Below are 22,379 nucleotides of genomic sequence, written 5' to 3'. Positions count from 1 at the left end.
CATTACAATTTATCCTCATGTCTTGTATCAAATTTAATGGCAGGCTGTCTAATAGTTGTCAAGATATTTCACTCAAAGCCGCAAATTTCAACCTCATGGTGGAGCTAGAGGTAAAGTCACTGGACTAAAGTGATGAACCAATAGATAGACTGACTGACAGGTCATCATTTCCATTGCTAGAGCCACTGCACCGCTAAAAATAATATTCATTTAAATGTAAAAAAAAAAGTTAATATGATTATTCTTATATTATTAACATATTAGCTTAAATTACATTTTTGCATGGCTGGGAGGTCAGAAGTCACATCAAAAAACATTTGACAATATGACATCATATTTTTTATTTATATTATAACAACACATTCAACTGCAAGTTAATCTGCTGCTGAACAGAAAGCTCCTGGGATTTCTGTCTATTTCCAAACTTTCTGGGAAGAATAGCTACATGTCAGAGAAGTAAATATTTCAATTCAGTTTTGTTCACTAAAGCAGGTCTTCAGACTTTAAATCCAGCGCGTTAATGACTAATGAAAGGGTTACAGCTATTGGATTACTTATCTTTGTCAGATATTTCTAGATATTTCCACCGTGTGTCGCTGTGTGCTTCACGTTTATCACAAAGACGATAAATTAAATAAAACTAAACCACTGAACTAAAATAAAACCTATTAAACTAAGTTATGGAGAATAAATTGATCCAAAAATCAGTTACAATATTTTAATATTAGTGAAGGAATAATGGGGGATTATTGCAAAATGATATTATAATTTAAAATCATTTTAAAGCCTTCTAAAGTTTAGTACCAGTCAAAAGTTTGGACGCACTTTCCCATTCACTTGAATGAGAGAGTTTGTCCAATGTCCAAACTTTTGGTACTGTATGCTTTCAGGAAAGAATTGTATTGTAAATTTTTTATTTTGGGGGTTTGCACGGTATATTAAGTCATTCTTAGTCAAAAGATTTGAGTCCAAGTGAAATCCAGCCATTGGTATTAAAGGCAAAGTTCAGCTGCAGGTCTTTTTGATTTTATAAGATAATGTGAACGTAGCACAGAGGTTCTTACTGCTATTAAGACCTTCATAAAAACTGAAATTCACTACATGTACAACTTTTAAGGTCACAATTTTATTATCCAAGTATCAATACAAATCAATTACAAATGTAAAAACCTGACAAAATGTGCACTTTATGGAAAGCCGTGTGATTAGTGCCGTGATAGGCAACAGAGCAGGAGAGCATTCTGTAGTTTGCTTTAAGCCCCTGGACCACTTAAAAGGATGCTTCATAGCCATCTTGGATCTTTAATCAGGGTGTTTTTAAAGCTTTCCTCAAATCAGCAGCCACCATGTTAGTCTGGAAAATGTAGAAATGATAGATCCACACTTTTTCACCTGAAATTGTTTACAACATGACAAACAACTGTCCATTAATCTCAGATTTAAAAGAAGAAACTGAGAAAGATGCGGGTCTGTGTTGCTTCAAAGCATTGTTCTACATCAGGGCAGAGGTAAAAGGTCACGACTCGGGCTCCAGGCGTGGGAGGACAGGGAGGATGAGGTTCCCGAACGAGGAGTCCTGAGTGATGAAGAAGCCTGTTGAGTGTGCATGCGCATGCTGCAAGAGAAGACACAGTTAAGCAAAGGTTGGTGCTACATAGCTGAATGAGGATCATTTAACATAATCTTAAAAGGAACTCTTTACTATCTGCTGGTTGCCTGGCAACCTCACAGTGTCTCCAGGAAGTTACTACTCAGAGCCAAGAAACAGTCTGGCACATAAAACCTCTAAATTGTTGTTTTTGTCATCGCATTAAAATACATAAACACCTTTTAGTTTAGTAGCCATGACAAAAAAAACATGTCTGTTAGAGTTTCTGTAGAGAATGTAGAAGGTTCAACTCGATGAAGTTTTTGTGTTTGGCACAAATATTTTTGAGACTTCTGCCCTCGACACGTTACATCACACTAAAGTGTTTGAAAGTGACGCACCAACAACCAGACAGTAACTATCAAGCCTCTTCTTTTGTAAGATGTCTCATGTTGCCTTGAAATCTCACTTATAACTCATAATGATTTTCAGGCCTCTATTCAAGCTGACGACGGGTCCTCGGCTGGTGTTCAAACATGACTCAGAGCAGATGCCTTTGTGATTCCGATTGGCAATAACTTCTGCCTGAATTGCTGATGCATCAACCAACAAAACAACATTACAAACTGTTGCCTCAGAAATGAAGACCTAGTTAAATAAACACATTGTAAGAATCCAAACCTCATACAAATCAACACAAAATAATACTTTTTAATAAAGAAATTAGGGAAGCACCGATTTATTTTCAAATTAATGACAGCACTAGGAATTTGAAGTAATGTCTTTGTGTTTTGTGTGTGGCTCACCTGCAGGGCGGCTTTCTGCTGGGCAGCGATGTGCTGCTGCTCTGCGTTGTCTCTGAAGTCCTTCATACTCGGTCTGGACAGTGAGATGCTGCAGGATGAGAGGGAGGAGAGAGTGAGGGGAAAAGACTGGTTTATAATGTGTAACTGGACACTGACATTCCCTTCATGTTGACAGTTCTTACACCAAGTAATGGCCGTTTTTAACTTTTTAGGCTATGGACAATGAATGAGCAGATATAAGAAGGTTTTGACTAAGAGGAAACACTTGAATACGATCTCTACCTGGCCCCTGGAGTGTTCATGGACTGGTTCTGCATTAGCCGTCTCCTCTCCTTCTCCAGCTCGGCCAGGATTGCCACCCGTGCCTTATTCTGGAAGGCTGGATGGAGAAAAAAAAGAAGAGGAAGAGACAGAATGACAACAGGGAAAGAGAAAGGGACAGAACAATATGTAAGAGCACAAACGACATCACCTAATATCACTTAAATCAATTAATATTGTGCAACATTATGACTAAATGCAATTGACTGGGTGAACTACAAGACAGTTGTTATGACAAATGATAAATCAGATAGAAAAGCCTAAATAAGGAGAGTTCACTTAACTGACTTTTTAGCCACGGGGGGGCAGCAGAAACAACACTGTTATATTATCATCTTTTAAGTTGATAAGGAGAACACCCAGCAGACATGGAGCAAAGTTAATGTTCATTTTAAGTCATGTTTCTAGCCCCTGATGACTTTAAGTGTGTTTACAGCAACTCCTGAGGGAAACATCTGGCTCTTTAGATGTTATGCTATTCACTGAAAACAGCTTCCTGCTGCATCCAATGACAGAATGTATGACTATTTTGCTTTCATACACTTTCTGTAATAAAACATCTAAAAGCATCAGATGGAGGACCCTGGGACAAAATCTTATCAAATGGGGTCAGTTTAGGGGTCCTTCAGTTTGAGAACGACAGTCATACGGGACTTCAGCTGATAACAATCACATATCAATTTGTATTTTCAGTAATAATACAGTGACAGTTACATGGCTGCTAAGTAAATACCAAAATATGAGCATTTAATTTTAAAAAGACTCTCAGCTATATCCTCAGTTGTTATAGTAGATATAGATTTTCATTCAGCTTTGATGTATTAGTCCTGAAGGTTTTAGCACTGAGATGAGATGAGAGGTTGTAAAATCTGTACAGAGGATCAGTGTTGGAGAGGCTTTAAAATGACATTTTTCAGGGGGGCCCCAGAGCCAAAAGCGTTCAGGGGAAGCAGAAATCGTAGCTACGCCCCTGCAGTAAGAAGCAGATGGTTAATATCGTTTGGCCCAAACAATATATTTACCTTGTCCTGGAGGATTAGTAGCCATGTCGGTGAAAGCAGCAAGAGGAAGGTGAGGGTAGTAAACTACAGAAACGATTCTGTTAATGATTTAAGTTTTTTGTTTGGGTTTCCGTCTGCCAAGCTAATGTTGCAACAATGGCGGATGATAACAGACAACGATAAAAGTCCTCCTGGATTATAAAGTTAAACTTGAACTGGATAAATGACTAAATACGTGCTGTTGTACACCACTGTAACAGAAACTGAAGGTTTAAAATAACGATATAACTCTTGATTGTGTGCGGTTGGCGAGTCACATTTTGGCTGCTTGTTGGCCGGTTTTTCAGTTAGAGAGTTGAGGCAGCAGGAAAAAAGAGGGGCGCTCACTCTGCTCCTAGTTCCGGTGACCAAAAAACATCATCGTGAACGGCAGCAGAGCAAGATGACATTAGTATTAATAATACAAAGAAAAAACTAAGAGTCCAGACATTAAGTGAAAATATGTTTACATATAGGAATTCATGCCATCAAATACTAATTATATTAGTTATATTCAATAGCTGGCCTAAGTGATCAATAAGCATAGATGTTCACTCTTGACCTTGGAAATAGTACTTTGACAAATAGAACAGGAAGGAGAATGAAAGTTACAGTGCAGTGTAAGAAATGAGTAGAAAGCCTCAAATAAGATTTCATCAAAGGCAGCAGTGAACAGAAAAGTCTTTAGCCTTGATTTAAAAGAACTGAGAGTTGAAACAAGTGACCGGACTCAATGTTTCAGTCATGAGATGCAGTTAAAAATCTCTGGAAAAAAGCTAGACCTTGAGTTGTTTGTTTTTTTTGTAAAATCAATAAGTAATTTAAATTTATATTTATATTTATATATATCCATAAAGACCTCCATCAGCAGAAGTTGTTGTCCTGCTAAATAGCTGAACTGTACTGTTACCAAACTGGACTTTACATTTCACATCCCTCTTTTTACCCTTGCACTGGTCACTTTCATGTATTTCATCCAACTAGACTTAACATTATGCATTGAATTCAACCTCCTATGTTACATAATTTAATTATTTATGCACATGTCACATTTCATTGTTGCTCTTGTCACCTTCATATATTTCATACACTTCATTTCTTTGTCCATATTTCTTTTGTACAGTCAATAGTTCATTTCAAGTTTTACATTCCATTTCAAAACTATCATTATTCCGTTGTATAAATATATTTTAAATTTCAAATGTTTTCATTTGATCTTAGTTGCTTGCATACTTGGCTAATAAACTTGATAAAATGAACAGGGTTTGCGGTTTTCTCAACAGTTCACTGATCTTCTCAATAGACGATCTTGCGCGTGTCATTCGTTGCTCTTTGTCACGTGACACATATGTTTACCTCCGGGTTCGTGTGATTTCAACCTCCGCAGCTGCGCAGTAGGAGTCAGCTGACAGTTGTGACCAACCAGCGGGTGTAACATCTCAACTGAGCAGAACCTGAGCGGAGAAAAAAGAAGCCTGTCGTCTGTTTTCACTCTATCTGCCGCGGAGAACCGGACAGCCGTTACCTCCCCCGACACCTGGCAACGTCTCCCCGCCTCCCGCAGCATGAGTGTCGGCGCTCCGAGAGGCCTGGCCAGCTCGGGGCAGAAGCCCATCGCGGAGATCCTCCACCCGCTGTCCGCCGCCGACGAGCCGCTCTCCCCGGGGCCAGATGTCACCGTCACCGTCGGAGTGGACAAGGTAGGGTCTGCCCGGGCTTCACCGACACCGGTTCGGCGGTTTGAAACAATCAGAGGGAGAGAGAGGACGGTTAACCAAACTAAAATCTATTAAGTAACCTGTTTCAGGCTGGTACCAGTGTTCATAGGCTTAATTATTCATCAAATAAGTGTCGGACACTGATGGAAGTTTAACTGAGAAAAGCATGAATGTTATGTGCATGATTTGTGTTCGTGATTTGCTGCCCAGGACATGAGGTCAGAGGTGAAGCTTAAAGTCCCCCTCCACTCAAAAATATGTTTACCTTCTTGTTCATACAGTTGAATGTTTGAGCTTCACTGTGCAGAATGATGTATGTGCAGAGTTTGACACCAGAAGACTGTTTTCATATTTATCTGCTGAGAAGTGGAAAGTTTCTCTGTGCTCATTGAAAATCAGATTTTAAGGGGTGGGCCTACAAGCAGGATTCATGACATCACAAATAATTTGGATGCCAATTCTGGTCCAGTATTCAACTGACACAAGTGTGATGTGGAAACTTGAAGCCTCCGGTGCACAAACACTGAAAATGGAGGTTACAGTGAATTAAAAGACATCTTGTGTCCCGCAGTTAAACTCCTGAATAAGGAGTAGATGTAATTTCAGGGATATTAACAAGATAATCAAAGTTTTTTTTATTGAAAAACTATATCAGCACAAATTATGATTCAAAGTAGATTATTTTATATACATTTTAAAACATGTCTGGAGGGGATCTTTAACCGTTTGAGATTTGCAAGTCAATTTACTGTTGGAAGAAAGATACCCCCCCCCCAACCAAAAACACTCCCTCAGTTAAGTCTTATTGCAGTCCAAAGAAGGGGAAAGGATCTCACTAAAGCTAAGCAAAAAGCACTCAGTGTTTGTAATGTGGTCACAGCATATAAATAGCTTTATGTGTGTACATGTGTTGCAATAGCTATGGGTTTTATCAGAAAAACAGATTTCTCTCATTCCACATTCCAAAAAAAACAGGACCTGACATCATTATCAGCCCAGATGTGCCGTGTAAACCAACATGGGTCATGCAAACAAACCACAAAGCTTTTATTCCTCCTTCTCTTCACTGTAGGAATCAAACATTGTTAACCACTTGTTGTTGCAATTCATTTTTACCAATAGGAGACGCTATGATATGTCTGTCCAACAAAGCTACTTTTCAAGGTAAAGGTACTTTCCTTTTTTAGTGTTTTTTTTTTTAAATGCATGAAAACACAGAGCCAATCAGAGGCAAAATTAAAAATGAGAACTCGGCAATAGTTTCCTCGTTTACTACCTCCTCCACCGAGAAGTTAATGGTTCTGGTCCCAGTCTGATAGCAGCATATTTAAACAACTTGTCAACACATTTCAATAAAATCTGGTGGAAAGCTAGATCATGGGTCAGGGAACATCTTAGATTAGTTTCAGTCATGGATCCGGATCCATGTGTAGATAATTGTTGACCTACTGTGCCTCTCAGGCTACTATAACGAAAAAAAACTGCTGTATAAACTGTATTTTTATGCAAATCCAGATTCAGTTGCAGATTTAGCATTTATAAACACTTCTCATTATTAAAGTGATACATTTAGAGTATTGTGCCACCTTTGGGAATGTACGTGCTCCCCAAGTGTACTCTGCTGTTTTTGCATATTTTAAATATTTACATACACAATACTTTTTATATGGTCCTTCTCAGGAATAAGGAAGTATAATGAACTGACCTCACTTTGTGTACTCTAGCTGTTTTTTCCTTTTTGTGTGTGTTTGGACTCATTTTTCATCAATAATAGTAGAGTAGAAGTTTGGCTATTTTCATAGATCGAGCATTTTGATATGTCACAGTAGGAAAAAGCACAGATGTAACTAATAAGATTGATGATAGATGAATTCCATTGAGCATAGAGCTGCAACAGTCCATTAAGCAATTGGCTGCCAGCAGTTAAATTAATCGTTAACTATTTTGATAATTTTGAGTCAAATTCTCTGGTTCCAGCTTCTTAAATGTGAATATTTTCTGGTTTATTTAGTCTTCTGTGATATTAAACTGAATATCTTTGGGTTGTGGACTGTTGGTCGGGGGAAAAAAGACATTTGAGGACGTCAGCTTGGGCTTCGAGAAACATTGATCGCCATTTTTCACCTTTTTCTGACATTTTATAGACTAAATAACTCTTCAATCAATAATGAAAATAATTAGTTAGTCACAGCCCTTAATTCAGCTGCTTCAGATTCAGGGTGCTGGTATTGTGCATGCTAGCTCATCGTCACATGTCATATCATTAATGTCATTAGTAACACCTGTGCTTTTCCTTCCATGACAAGTCAAAAATGCCTGCTGTGAAAAACAGTCATGTGTATATGATTATCAACTGGGTGCAAGTTTTTCACCCTTCATCTCTCTCAGTTAAAACTGTCTTATATATGTTTAGAAAATTAAAAATAAATGCAACATATAAGTATTACAAAAAACCAGAATTCCACACATCCAATTCCACAATATTAATATTACATTCACGCATCTTCCAGCTCTACTGTGTATTAAAAAACAGATCAAGTTCTCCCAGTATAACATTTTCAGATTCTTTTCTCGCTGACTGTCTGCGCGTGACTGTGTTGCGGTGGCCTGGTTGTTCATTCACAGTGATGTAATGATGCAACGCAATGCAATTATCTGAACTGTGATTACCAGTGCAGGTTAGCACCACGGTGTAAAAAGAACACTTTCAATGTCAGCAGCCTGTCTGTGTGTCTCTGTGTGTATCGCACAAAGATGGCGAGAGTGTTGTGAAGTAAATGTGTGTGTGTGTGGAGTCGCAGTGTGATGGAGTGAGAGAGGGGGCACAGAGGGTAGCACTTCTCTTGACACTAATTGAATTGAGAAGTTGCACACATGCCCACTCCAGACAATTTAAGAAGAAAAAAAAGTGTGTTCAGCAGAAAAGTGATTGCGGTTGAACATTAGTATGACACGGACCTTAACCTGTGTCAGAAAGAAAGTAGTTCCTTCCTCATGTGAGGTAAGATATGTCCTGAAGAGTTCAGATAAAAATCAAATGTGGCAGGATCAGATTGTAGTTGGAGGTTTGGTCGGTAGTTTTATTTTCAGAACCAGTTTTGAGGATGAAGCCGTGCTGCCTCGCTGCTTTACCTTCGTTCCCGTTGCAGTGTTTACACTTTGGTCAGTGTTTGTATTTAACATTCTGTCGCTCGCTGTCCCTGCTGTTTGTCTACTGAGACCTGCAGAGTTTCTTCTGAATGTGCGAGATTAAAATTTAGCATGCACGTTTCTCCACTCATTATGTTTTTACACCTTTTTAGAAAAGTGTGTTTGATCCATTTAAATGTGTGAAATGTCTTTGATCCGTTTTAGAAATGTGTTTTTATATCCTTTTGAAGCTAAATGAGATGAAATGGGACATAGAAGTAGGAAATAATTCTCCTTTCTCTAATAATAACATGTCCAAATCCACAGGTGGTTCTTCATTCAAGGAGACACAATCCACAGCTTCCACTTCTGTCCAGTTATTTGCCTTTTTTTTTTATAGCTTTTTTGAGCACTCTTGCTGTGTTTGGATGGAGCCTGCAGGCAATATTTGTTGTTTGCTGTCTACTTGTTGCTATAGAAAACAGAAAAATGGAAAGTGCTAGAACGAGTCTGACAGCACATACTTTACACCAGCATATCTGTGGAAGAGGATCATCCTAGAATAGTCTATAAATAGTTTAGCATCAGTTCGATATTAATACTGATCAGATTTGTTTTTGTTGATCCGGGTACTGAAGTTAAATGCACTGTAGAGCTGCAATGATTAGTCAATAAATCGATTGACAGAAAATTAATCTGCGACTATTTTGCTAATCAATTAATCGGTTTAGTCATTATTTCAGCAAAAATGCCAAAACATTTGTTGGTTTCAGCTTCTCAGATGTGATGATTCAATGCTTTTTTTGGTTAAAAAATGACAGTAAACTGAAAATCTTTCTTAAGAAAATAAATATTTATCATCTGTTGATGGCAAAAACAAACATCCACTAACAGTTGTAGTAAAATGAAACACAAATGTGTTCTTAAGTAAACCTACTTCTGGTGTAACTAGCTGCTGTTTTCCAAGAGTTGGTATCTTTCATATGAAAACTGTAGAAATGTATCCTCATCCCGCAAATGCCCCATTTCTCTCCTCTCGTCCATCATTCAATTAGACAGACAAGAATAGAGATGTTGTGTCAGATGATGCGGGGTGTGCATGCAAGCAGCAGCCTCAACAAGAGCCCCATTGACAGAGAGAAACAACTGCATCACCATCAGCATCAAAATCTATCAGCTCTTTGTTTGCATTTTTTTTCCCCCATCTGAATTTGGTGTCACCATGGTGTCATATATGTTTGTCCACGCAGGAAGCGGGGCTGACCAACGGCACGCCGGTCGAGACGTCGAGTCCCGCCTCCGCGTCCTCGCTGTTCAACAGGCTGCAGCTGGACGACGACCTGGAAGCAGACGCCCGGGACCCCTACGCCTCCATGGAGACCCGCGACCTTTTTGTCACAGTCGACGACCCAAAGAAGCACGTATCCACCATGGAGACCTATATCACCTACAGAGTCTCCACCAAGGTCTGCTATTGGCTGGTGTCATGGTAACACTGTCTAAATGGGTTACTATGGAAGTTGGAAATCCATCATACGTTATCATACATGGTCCTTTTTATTATTTGTCATTGTTTGTATTTTACAAAGTCTCCTTAAAGGATAGGTTACAATTTTTTAAGTGTGTCTTCATTCCTCTAGATCATACTGACCATTAGAAGATCCCTTCATAACGCACTTACAATGTAAGTGATGGAGGACAAAATCCACAGCCCTCCCTCTGCGCAAAAAATTATTTCAAGTTTATTTGAAGCTACTATGAGGCTTCAGCCTTCCAAATTATTCAAATCAAGGCAATATCTTTCAAAGTTACTGCCTTTTTAGTCCCTCTTTTTGTTACAGTCATTCCACTGCAGCTGAACAGGAAAACACTGTCCATTGAGACGCAAAGAGGGAATTTTTGACTAAAAAGACTGTAACTGTGGAATAAATCAATTCAGTATGACTAATTCAGACAGCTGAAGCCTCATATTGTCCTCAGATAAACTTTTGAATGCAAAAAAACAAGTACTGTGGATTTTGTCCCCCATCACTTACATTGAAAGTGCATTATGAAGAGATCTCTTAATGGTCAGTATGAACAGGAGGAATGATTACAGCAAGAAATACCTGATTCAGTGTTCATATGGACACCTGACTATTGTTATAAGACAGACCTTTTATTAGTGTGTACAAGGAAAATTTGATATGCAACAGTGACAGTTAAAGCTGACAGATGTGCAGTAATGTTTTCAACGTGAGAAACTTCTTCAGGTGCTATATGATACTTTCCACAACATCCATGTTTGCTTGCTAAAGCTACTAAATTTTAGTAGCTTACTCTTAAATCAAGGAAGGTTGAGCCCTCCTGTCTTGGAAAATGGTGTCCTGCAATGTTATTACATGCATTTAGTGTTTAATGGGCTAAAACATGCCACACTACCAGTATGGTTCTATAAAATGTAATATATCTGATATAAAATATGGCTATCCTAAATTTCTACATTAGTAGATGTGAAGCACCTGATGGTATGGTACTCATTCGCTCACATTTAGTAACTGTATCCATGGCGTAGACGCACCAGTGTCGCCACCTTCAGACCACTTATTGCCTGCCACCTGCAGGCAATAAGTGGTACAATTGCATTTTTTCTTTTTTAATGTTAGCAGGAACTTGTGATGAAACAGCAACATAATTTGAAAGAAACTGTACTGTATGTATTATTGTTGGGATAAGAACAAGAGAATACTGGTAACGTAGTAGGGCACCATTACATACGAATGAGAGAACAGATCGAATTACATTTGGGAAAACGCTTTTCCCTTCACCTTCCTGTAAAAAAAAAAAAAAGATATTCAGAAACAACAACTTGTATTTACCAGGTGGATCCTCTGTTCCTGGTAAACAGCAGGAAGAGCCACCACTCCACCTGAAAGAATTTGTTTTGACTCTCATCAGCACAGAGTCATAGCTTCGGAGGCCTCTTCCACTGTGTAATGAAAGAAACAGATTCAGAGGGAGACACTACCTGAAGCCGCCGGGTGGCGTCATGACGACAGTTGCTATGTGAACTACGGTGCTTTGGCTCAGAGGCCTTAGACAAATATCACAGCCGAATATGAACACAAAGTGTTAATTGAGAGAGTGTGTGTGTGTTTGTGTGTGTGTGTGTGTGTGAGGTCTTTTAACAGTGGAGTGTCAGTGCATGTGTGCAAGTGCACTGTCAGCTATATTTCAAGGTCAGTAAGCATGTACAGTAATACTGTATGGACTGAGATGAACAGAGCCACCCTCCAGTCAGATGTGTACATGCATGAATTCTACTCTCACTCATATGTACATGATGAAGAGAGATCATAAACAACTAAACTAATAAATAACTATAAATGGCTGATTTATGATTCATTCGCACTAATGATTAAACGACTCAAACTCCTGGAGATAAATTGTATCTTTCAACATCAGGTGTATGTACAAAATTATGGTGCAGTAGTCCATAATTAAGAGCTGAATCTGGAGACAGGAAACATAATTGATAATAGATTAAATATATTAACTTCCGTGTTTTGAATTGTGGCTGATGTAGAAGAGTGCCAGCTATTTTGGTTAAGTGGAATTTTCATTTCACTGTGGTGTAATTACATAATTAGGTTTAACATACTACTTATGTTTCTATTAGAGGTCTCAGAATATTAATTATTCAAATATACTTGTATGGAAATGGATGCTTGTCAGCATTCACAAAGAAGAGTTTTTCTTTAGTTTAAATGTTTAAAAAGTGTAAAATGGTCTGTGTGTGTACTGGAGGCTTCAGGTTTTGTGTCTTTTCCTCCAGACGACGCGGATAGAGTTTGACCTGCCGGAGTACTGTGTGAGGCGACGCTACCAGGACTTTGACTGGCTGAGGATCAAGTTGGAGGACAGCCAGCCGACCCACCTCATCCCCGTAGGTCACATGAGCCTCGACACCGCGTCCAGTCCTGCTTTTCTAATGAGAAACGCCTCATTTATATTCTCCTGTCTCCTCTTTCTTCCTCCTCCTCCTCCACCACCTCTCTTTGTGTCCAGCCGTTGCCAGAGAAGTTCGTGATGAAGGGCGTGGTGGATCGTTTTTCGGAGGAGTTCGTGGAAACGCGGATGAAAGCTCTGGACAAGTTCCTGAAGCGAGTCGCTGACCACCCCGTCCTCTCCTTCAACCCGCATCTAAACGCTTTCTTGTCTGCCAAGGTAAGACCAAACACAGGTGGGATGTTCATCTTTTCACAGGACATCTTTTAGCAACATTTTTGTCTTTTTACGGGTAATTTAACTCATTCTGAATAAGCAGCACTAAGGTTTCTTTCAACTTTCTTCCCATTTGATTATATTAATGGCAGGCCTTTCTTCAGACTTAATGTCCATAACCACACCTTAACAACAACAACTGTTTTATTTCTTGTTGATGCAGCAGTTTGTATTTGTCAGATTTTTCTTGTACTGTTGGCTGTGTCGCCACCAGCATCTGCTGCCCCAGGCTGCCTAGTTGGTCGTTTTCAAATTTGTTTAGTTGGTGTCAGCCAGACCTCACTATAAACAGTCAATAAGTCAGCTACAGTGAGCCATAGAGGAAAGTAGTCCTATTGACGCATGACTATAGCACAAGAAATAAAATGCACAAAAAGGAAAAGGACAGATACTGATGCATGTCCCAAACGTCTTTATTTTCTCACCAAATTCAGGCTTTCTCTCTCTGAAGGTTATAAACTGGGGTCACTCAGGAACACCGGGTGGACAGTCAGTACTTTTCCTGTCACATGCTACAATTTATTTTATGCAGCTCCATGTCATATTGCGTGATGCTATGCAAATCAAAAGAGATGAATCTTAGCAGTCATCCTCTAGTAAAACACATCCATAAAACATAGAGCTTCAGCTGCCTTGCTTGTGTGCATGCGTGTGTGTGTGTGTGTTTTGTTTTTGTTTTTCCATGTCTGCAATCGGTCACATTTTGTGTGTAAGTAGCTGAGACACAAGACAAGATTTTATTGATCCCTGTGGGGAAATTAGGTTGCTTCTGCAATAAAATAATTAAGTTCAGAAAAAGAAAGACAATAAACACACAAGAGCTGTATAAAATCTGGGTGATAAACCACTAAAGACAATAAAACAGAAGAGAAGCGAAGCGTTGGGTTTTCTCAACATGTTGTCGGCATTTTCAGTGTGTCGGCTAGAAGAGAAGAATAGATTATTGATAGCTATGGATTTGAATTGATTGCTAAACATTAAAATAACTAAGATAAGCTCTTTTCTGTGGTGGGATTCTTGACGTCATGTGGCCTGGCGTCACTGTGTGTCTGCAGGACCTGAACAAGCGTCAGGGTCTGGCCCTGCTGACCAAGGTGGGCGAGTCGGTGAAGCACGTGGCCGGAGGCTACAAGCTGCGAGCACGGCCGGCCGAGTTCTGCGCCATGGGAGAGTACCTGGACACCTTCTCCCAGAAACTGGGAACCATCGACCGCATCGCTCAGAGGATCCTTAAAGAGCAGTCAGGTAACAGAATGATGGAGGAGACTGATGATCTGAACTCTCGATGGTGATTGACACTCATATTTAGACCTTAATCATCGTTAGATTTGTAATACTGCTTTCACATATAGAAGACCTTACAGGTTTTGAAACTGGTTATAAGTCAGTTCCTTCTTTGTTGTGTTATTTTGACAATCAAACAAAAAAAACAGTTGCTTCTGTTCTTCTATCTTATATTTATCTATTCTATTGTCATTTGAAGGGGTCCTGGTTTGGCAAATATTTACTGATAAGCAAGCACTTCCACTGGCTTCATAGCTGAAGCCACTTCTTCACAGCTACTTTCTTTTCAGACACATATTTTAGGCACCAGGAAGCAAACATTTAGAAACAGCAGTGTGTGCTGCTTGCAACATGACCATGATATTCCTCCTTTTACTCTGCTTCCTCTCTTAGTAGACCTACTTTTGGCAGTTGGTTACTTGCGCTTGCCACATTGTGCTTGTTGTTAGCTGAAATGCTTCAGTTTTAACCTCACACTTGCCAACACTAGCTTGTATGAGTCTATCAGCAATGTGTACTTTTCTTGTTTTTGCTGTGAAATCTGCTGCTGCAGTGTTCGGTTGGTGAAAAACCCGTAGACCTTTGGGCCTTGAGGGTGCCTGGTTGATAACTGCAGACCTAATTCATGCATGACAGGGGACTCCGTTATACCATCGTCTGCCATGTAAAAAAAACACTCACTGTCACCATCTGTTCAGGTTTTAGATGTGTTGCAGTATGTGGCCTAAAACCCTGCAGTATAAACGAAAGAATCTTGTTTCCATATTTGTGAAGATAAGACAGAAATTCTTGGGGGACTGTAGATAATGAAGGCTTATGAGCTGACAGAGTGTGTGTAAAAAAGCAAATGCCATGCATGCTTGACTCAGCAGACTGGCATTCAGCCATCACCCTCTGTCAAGTCTAATCGACAAATATAGACAATATCGATATCGATCCCTCTGTATAAGTTCTGCTGTTGTTCCCCAGTCTAGGGTATTTATAACTAAAGCTTAAAATCTAGACTCAAGTGAGAGCCCGACTATGAAGGAAACACTTTTTTTTTTCTCTCTCACTCCCACCAGAGTACCTAACAGAGCTACGCGAGTACGGTACCGTGTATTCCAGCTGGGCGGGGTCGGAGGAGGAGCTGCAGCGCCCCCTTGAGGGCGTGGCCGACAGCGTGTCGACGTGCTGCAGAGCACTGGTTGACCAGAGTGAGAACATGAGCCAGGATTTCCTGCCCGTACTCAGAGAGTATATCCTCTACATAGAGTCCATGAAGGTGAGAAGGACGAGGGCAGATATATATTTGTTTGAAGATGGAAAAAAAGTGACATGTGATTAAAGGTAGATAAAAATATATGACTTTAGCCTTTGTTGGATAGTTGATAGTGTTCAGGTAGACAGGAAACAAGGGGAGAAAGAAAAGGGTATGACATGTGACAAATGTTCATAGTTAGAATTGATTTGGGGACATGGTGCTTATGTGGTATGCAGTGCTCTGTCACATATAGTTTGAGGTTGAAGGTTTACTTTCCTAGACCACGCTTTAACATGACATTACATCTCCTCATGAATTTTAAGTCGAAATTAGGGAGAAGAAATATTAGCTCACCTGCTAAGTATGAAGGTACAAACATAAATATGTAAATGTACACACACATTGTGTTTACTTAAGGTTCAGGGTTCATCTTTATTGTCTCACTAGGGGAAATGTGTTTTACAGCCAGGGTTCACATAAAGACTGAATATAAAAAGACAACATCAACAACATATCAGCACACTAAATCACAGAACTAGAGCAGGGAAATGGAAATTCATACCAAGTATAAATGTGCAAGGAATACAGCCAGAGTGCTATTTGCTATTAAGCATATCAGTAGCACTTGAGATGAAGGAGACATGGAATCTTTTAGTCCTCCAATTGGGTGCCCTGAAACGACGTCCTGAGGGCAACAGCTTAAACTCCCTCTGGAGTGGATGGTCCTGGCAGTCCAAGGACCTGCCTGATATAAATGACTAAAGCTTGACCTGACTTCTCCCTGAAATCCTACTGTCCATTTCAACAAGACTTTCAAGTCTATTCTTATCGGACAGATTTAGGTCTCCAAACCAAGCAGTAATACAAAAGGTTAAAACAGATTGAACAAGTCTTCTGTAAAAGAGTGTCATCATCTCAGAAGAAACATTAAAGTTGCAGTGTGGAACTTCTGTCTCCCCCTTCTGGCAGTGAGAGTAAGTAGTAGTTACCTGGATGTAACTCAAGTTCTGTGAATACTTGTGTGAGCTGGTTCCCATCGCTACTGTCGCAGCTGTAAAACGATGGATAAATGGTTTTGAGCGTCACAAACCCCTGCCGCATGATTAAATTATTTTATCCCTCAGTTTAGCAAAGGGCTAAACTGGAAGTTAGCTGAATCGGCTGGCGGAAGTCTCTGGTGCACATGCTTTATGGACGCCCTTCAGCTCTGGCTAACCCAATCATTTTTGGTTGATGTAAAACGCATCACTACTGGTGCACCAGTGCAGGAATGTCACCACAGACACCAGATTTAAAAACTCTGTATACTGTGAAATACAGAGAGATTTACCTGGCGGTGATAGGCTTAATCAGCATTGTGTGAACTCATTTTGCAGAGCTTAAATGTAACAGACGTTCTGCACTATAGCTTCAAAAGAGTTCATTTTTCTCATGAAAAACAATCTTTGCTGTACCTTTTTAGAGGTCCAAATATTTGTAGCTATCCACTAGGTCAGTGTCAGCACCTTTTTATAACAGTTGGCAGTGGGCTGAGTGTTGACTATCTGAAACCAATGATCATGTCTTTTGTTTTTGACACATTTATATTGAGGAAACACTCCACACACCAAGCTAAAAAGTAATCCACCAATGACCCATGGTCCTGTATCTCCCCTTCAAGAAGGCTAACAACAACAGAATCATCATTTGTTTGTACATCATTCATTTAGTTATGACAGGAAACAAATGGGAAAGATATCTAGAAGGGAAATGAATACACAAAAAAACACAAATTTCAATTTCACAGTCGATCCTTTTTTGACTTACCCTCTTTTAGCCGAGTCACCTTTAACCCTGAATAGAGGAAATGGCATCTGACATTCTGCTTGAGTCACATCCTGTCCTCACTGAGCTCCTGATTCAGCATTTCTCTCTCCATTTCATATTTTTCACATGTTGTCTTTCTCAGATATATGACAATGTCAGTAGACGTCACAGTAACAATGTAAAAATAAAGATGATAAATGTTCTCTGGTTGATTGCAGAACGTTTTGAGGAAGCGAGACCAGAGCCAGGCGGAGTACGAGGGGCGACTGGAAGCAGCCATATTGCGCAGACAGGAGGACAGAACGCCTGTAAGTCTCCGCCCTCCTTTCAACTGAATCTGGAAGCCTTAAAACTGCTGCGTTCACTTGTTATCATTTCCGGGAGTGTCGGTAGTTTTCCAAAACTTTCTATCCCTGAAATCTCTCTGTTGAACACACACAATGTGACATTTAAGCATTTCAGTACAAGCATTTTAAACAGTCGATGAATAATCTACCACATTCTTTCATGTCGGGTGAAAATCATTGTCAAATGTCAGTATTCTCTCATATAACCCTCCCAATCCAACACTCCTGCACCACCCAGACCCCTGTGCTTATAGTCCTGTAAGCTGTAGTGTGAAGCCCCCTCAAAGCCCCATGTAGCTGTAGTTGTCTCTGTCTCTGTCTCTCAAGGCCCCATGTAGCTGTAGTTGTCTCTGTCTCCCTCCTAGATGCCAGTGGAGGTAGAGAAATGCCAGGACAAAGTGGAGTGTTTCAACGCTGACCTGAAGGCGGACTGGGAGCGCTGGCAGAGCAACAAGAGACAAGACTTCAAGCAGCTTCTCACCGGCATGGCCGACAAAAACATCAACCACTATGAAAAGGTACGCAGGCCGCTGTAAAGCACCACGAGTGCCGAGCATGGAGTTTGATCTCTTTGGAAGGTTTAATTGTCTCATCATTATTGATCAGATGTTTTTTATAGGGTGTATTCACATGCTGTGCACACAGTTCAGTTGGTACTCAAAAAGTATTGACATTTGATACAAAGCCCCGGTCGCTGTCAATCAGTTTACTTTATTTCAAAGTACAGCTCCATAGTAAACAAATAGTAAATCAATACTGTTAAATAATCTAGTATCTGTTGCAAGCTGATCTTTAGGGATCAGATCCAACAGAGCACTAGCTGAGCTGAAATGACCCGGCTGTTGTAGATTCATTCAACAGGAATGCTCTTACAGAAAGGCCCCGTTCACACTCACAGGTCCAAAAATCTTCAAACACTTATATGGAAATAATTCTGATCATTACTTCTCCCTGTCCTTGCCCTTTCACCTCATTTTTTTCCCCCACTGCTGTCAACTGACTCCTCATCCGTTTACCCTCCACAGTGCCAGGCAGCGTGGGAGTCGCTCATAACTCTCCTCCAAGACAAACAGACTGAGGACAAAACGAGTGAGACGAACTGAAACATCTCATCTCTTCAGTATCTCTCTGTATCACACACACACACTCTCTCATGCCAAGGAAAAGGACCAACCGGGCGGCAGATTTTAACTGCTGGACTTTGCCCCCTGTGCTCCCATGAGATGATTGTACGGAAGGGAGTCGTCTCTCTGCAAAGGAGGTAACGAATGGGGCGTTCAAGGACAGCAGGGAAAGAGGAGAGACCTACTATGTACAGACATTTTCCTTTGTTTTATGTCATTCTTATTGACTTTTTCTACTTCATATTTCCAGTTAACAGTCGTTTGCCAACGCTACTTATTTAACAGTCTCCAAGAGGCGTGTTTTCAGTCTTTTCTCTCCATTTTCACATTGAGCTGAATGTGAAGCTTAATTCTTCAACGCTGCAGAAAAGTTTTGGTTTTTTTTGGAAGGATATTTTGCGTGGGCATGAAGTATAAAGTATTCAGAGCATCCTCCTGTCAGGCTGTAAAAGCCGCTGAAAATGTAACACTAAAACTCTCCAAAGACACAAGACACATGTTAAAAAATATTTTTCAATATCTTAATTTAAAGGGCACACAGGTTATTCTTTCATGTTTCAGCCCATTAACTCTGTTATACTCACCATTACTGCCGACCCTCAGACTTAACGGTTTTCCTTGCTTCCATTTATCTCAGTCCACTATGAAAATCAACTTGCAGAAACTTGAAATTGTGGCATCAAAGCTTCACGACATGGCCTTGTGTTCGACCAGAAGGGTCGGAAAAAAATGTAGGAAGTGTAGCGACAGATGTCAAAATCAGACATCTGTAGAACTCTCTGTCAGCTCTTCAAAGGGAAACTTTAGGATTTCTTTTATGTGTTTTTGGTTCACACCCTTACAGATAAATAGACAGGAAGAAAAGCTGCGTTTAACAATGACGACACAGGTGTTTGTGTCTGAGTTGAATGCCGAGCTTGATCAGCAAAGTGATATCATTTTTTGTTTTTACTCTATGAAGCTGAGCTCAGATACAACCTGCAGATTTGGTTATACGTTTGTGTTCTGGAGTTGTACAGTGCAGCAGCGCCACCCGGTGGTCAACCTGCTGATAGTTTTCATCCTTTTGAAAATGGTAGCTAAACGTTGTGCTACCTCTCTGTTGATGTATATATGTTGTTTTCTTTTGTTTTCTTTAACGTGGCCATTTTTACCTGCAGTAATGATTTCACCTCTCACCTTGATGCACAGGCTTTAAGTCAGTTGAGGATGCTAAATGGCACACTGGGCAGATTCACATGATGAGATAATGAAAAACACTGAGAGGGAATTAAAGGTGAAGAATCCATTGCTACACTGAAATGAATTCTCTGTAGACAAATGAAAACAAGCAGGTGTTTCTGATGAACATTTTACAATCAAATGTTATTTTCTTTCAGTAATTCACCTTAGTCACACATTTATAGAAAATTCCTGAAAGATATGACCTGAAATAACCTTTTTAAAAAAGTTGTTTTTCTTTGGCATAGTGCAGTTGTCAGGTGAACATCTGTCTGAGTTGGAATCAGGGAATTTCTCATAGATGCTGGCACACAGAGGACCAAAGAGCAGTGAGGCTTCTGGGAAATCTCTGTAAACACCTGAGGGACTGGATAACTGAAGATTTTCACAACACTAGTTTTGTGAATGCTCCTCGGGTCAAAGACAGACTTTGCAAAAACTACATTTTGGAAAAACTCTTTGTTTTCTTAAAATAGGGAAAAACTTGGCAGCAATTTGAGACGTTTAAGTGAAATTTTTCAAAACCAAGTGGTGTGATTCACCCTAGTTTGAAAGCTTTTGTGTTTTGTTTTAAGAAAACAATTTATTTCTCTTAGTTTGAGACTAAATGACTGAGTAATGTGGAAATTGTTTGCAGTTTGCTTCTGTTGAAGCTTCTGACGGAGCAGGCTGACGACCTTGTCTGCTCAGCTGTATTTGCACTGCAGCGTGTATGACCAACAGTTTTTTTTGCGTCACACTAGTTTCCTCTTTTTATTTCAGTCAAACTGTTGCTGATATGGCCTTGCTTTAAAGGAAAAATCCACTCTCAGATATTCTGTAATGTTTAATTTTTGCTGCACCCACTTTATTTAAATGATATCTGACTTTTCTCAAAATGAAGAGCATGGTACTGTACCGGTAGTGACACTTATACCAAGAGGAATAGAATAAATGTTTCCTGTTTTTTTTCTTCTGTGTCTCCTCTTTGATGAATTTCTAGTAACGGTGCAAAATGGAAGTTCTAGAAGAAAAGCCAATACAACAATAAACGAGTTTACAGTTGTTTCAGATTGCTGGAATATTTTCTGCAACCAAATGTCATTTTAATAATAACAGATTAACAGCAAAACTGTATAGAGGAAAAAGGGACGACTATTTCATGTATTGTAGTTATGCTGCTGCACTGAAGGGTGGATTTTTCTTTTAATGATGAGTAACTTTGGTTAAACAGTGACATCTAGTGGCTATCAAGGGTTACTGCTTCATGAGCATTTCCCAATGTCTAAATCACAGAATTATTTTCAAGAAATGGTTTAAATGACACTGGACACACTTTAAATCAGCTTATGCAAATTAGTTGCAGTTTGCTGAGGGTTAAAGATCCCTACTGAGTCATTTGAATTTCCTTTTTTTTTCTTCATACTCAGCTGTACTGCTGGATGCTGACATGCAAAAACGTGACAAATGATGACTGGGGCAGAGTCAGGAAATAATAACAAAGACACTGATTTTGTTCATTTGTGTTGTGGCCTAATAAACAGGGAGAAACATTTATTTTCTTTGGACAAATGTTATCGTTTCTGTTCGGTAAAACATTTCTTTAGCATCATTTTATTTCTTGACAAGTCTTTGGGGTTGATTACCAGCAATGTATGAAGCAGCTACTGTCTCCTCTGACTAACAGAAGTCAGGGAGGTGACACATGAAGGAAATTTTTATCTAGGCATTTTGAAAGCAGCCAGTTAGAAGTGTTGTGGTCTAGTGTCAAGGCAGCAACAGCAGGACAGTACTATGGATGCACGGATGCTAAAAGGCTAAAATACTGTATCTGTAATGCCAGAATATTTAAATTCACTACAAAAAGCCAGAAACAAGTGTTTACAAATTACAACAAATGTTGATGTTAATTGTCACAAATATGTCCAAACCTCACAGCCAAATTTACTCATTCAATTAGCAACAGCACAGAACTGGAACTTTAAACTCTTGGAGGGTAAATGTATCGCTGTTAAGCAAAGTTAAAGGTACCCTAAAGAATGTTTGACCACTAGTAAAGATATGGAACATTGTTTTTGTGAGTGGGTCCCCAATTTGTTTGTATCTCAAAGCAACGCACAATTTGTTCCAGGGAGAAAAAGTGAACATAAATATGTTTGTTTACAGGAAAACTCTAGAGGGTACCTTTTAATCCAGACAGGTTTTTTATCAGTATAGTCTACAAAATCTGTTCACCATTTCATGCATTTCATAGTAGCAGGAACACCAAAAGAAATGAGACAGTAAGCAGCATCTGGCTTAAAGGTGCAGGGTGTAGAATATAGTGGCATCTAAAGGAACAGACTTGTCAGAAATGGAATATAATATTCATTAGTACGTTTTCATTAGTGTATAATCACCTGAAAATAAGAATCGTGTTTTTGTTACCTCAGAATGAGCCCTTCATATCTACAGAGGGAGTGGATCCCCTTAAACAGGCCGCCATGTTGCACCACCATGTTTCTATAAGT

At 39.7% G+C, this 22,379-nt stretch overlaps 2 protein-coding genes across 2 annotated transcripts; one reads left to right on the top strand and one right to left on the bottom strand.

Annotated features, from left to right (window-relative positions):
* Positions 1 to 1,104: 1,104 nt before the first annotated feature.
* On the bottom strand, positions 1,105 to 4,092 carry LOC121885690 (ints3 and nabp interacting protein). Its single transcript, XM_042395378.1, has 4 exons — positions 3,738 to 4,092; positions 2,677 to 2,773; positions 2,395 to 2,482; positions 1,105 to 1,615 (listed from the first exon to the last, which is right to left on the bottom strand). Exons 1-4 carry the CDS (start codon positions 3,760 to 3,762, stop codon positions 1,517 to 1,519), a joined length of 309 nt encoding a protein of 102 aa, XP_042251312.1. The 5' UTR covers positions 3,763 to 4,092; the 3' UTR covers positions 1,105 to 1,516.
* Positions 4,093 to 5,094: 1,002 nt separating this feature from the next.
* snx30 (sorting nexin family member 30) lies at positions 5,095 to 21,426 on the top strand. The gene is made up of 9 exons (XM_042395590.1): positions 5,095 to 5,455; positions 9,853 to 10,068; positions 12,417 to 12,527; positions 12,650 to 12,808; positions 13,921 to 14,110; positions 15,214 to 15,413; positions 17,417 to 17,506; positions 17,911 to 18,063; positions 18,571 to 21,426. Exons 1-9 carry the CDS (start codon positions 5,321 to 5,323, stop codon positions 18,646 to 18,648), a joined length of 1,332 nt encoding a protein of 443 aa, XP_042251524.1. The 5' UTR covers positions 5,095 to 5,320; the 3' UTR covers positions 18,649 to 21,426.
* Positions 21,427 to 22,379: the final 953 nt, after the last annotated feature.

Source organism: Thunnus maccoyii, chromosome 19, assembly GCF_910596095.1.
Source record: "Thunnus maccoyii chromosome 19, fThuMac1.1, whole genome shotgun sequence".
Taxonomy (NCBI): Eukaryota; Metazoa; Chordata; class Actinopteri; order Scombriformes; family Scombridae; genus Thunnus; species Thunnus maccoyii.
The sequence above is the reverse complement of the archived record's forward strand: the minus strand, read 5'-3'. Positions and strand labels throughout refer to the sequence as shown.

Bases quoted from the DNA above. Each gene is read 5' to 3' on its own strand.
- LOC121885690 (XM_042395378.1), bottom strand. From the start codon at position 3,762: ATGGCTACTAATCCTCCAGGACAAG. The intron at 2,774-3,737 runs GTAAATATATTG...TTCTCCATCCAG, and splicing joins TACTAATCCTCCAGGACAAG to CCTTCCAGAATAAGGCACGG. The intron at 2,483-2,676 runs GTAGAGATCGTA...CTCATCCTGCAG, and splicing joins ATGAACACTCCAGGGGCCAG to CATCTCACTGTCCAGACCGA.
- snx30 (XM_042395590.1), top strand. From the start codon at position 5,321: ATGAGTGTCGGCGCTCCGAGAGGCCTGGCCAGCTCGGGGCAGAAGCCC. The intron at 17,507-17,910 runs GTAAGTCTCCGC...TCTCCCTCCTAG, and splicing joins GACAGGAGGACAGAACGCCT to ATGCCAGTGGAGGTAGAGAA. The intron at 18,064-18,570 runs GTACGCAGGCCG...TACCCTCCACAG, and splicing joins ACATCAACCACTATGAAAAG to TGCCAGGCAGCGTGGGAGTC.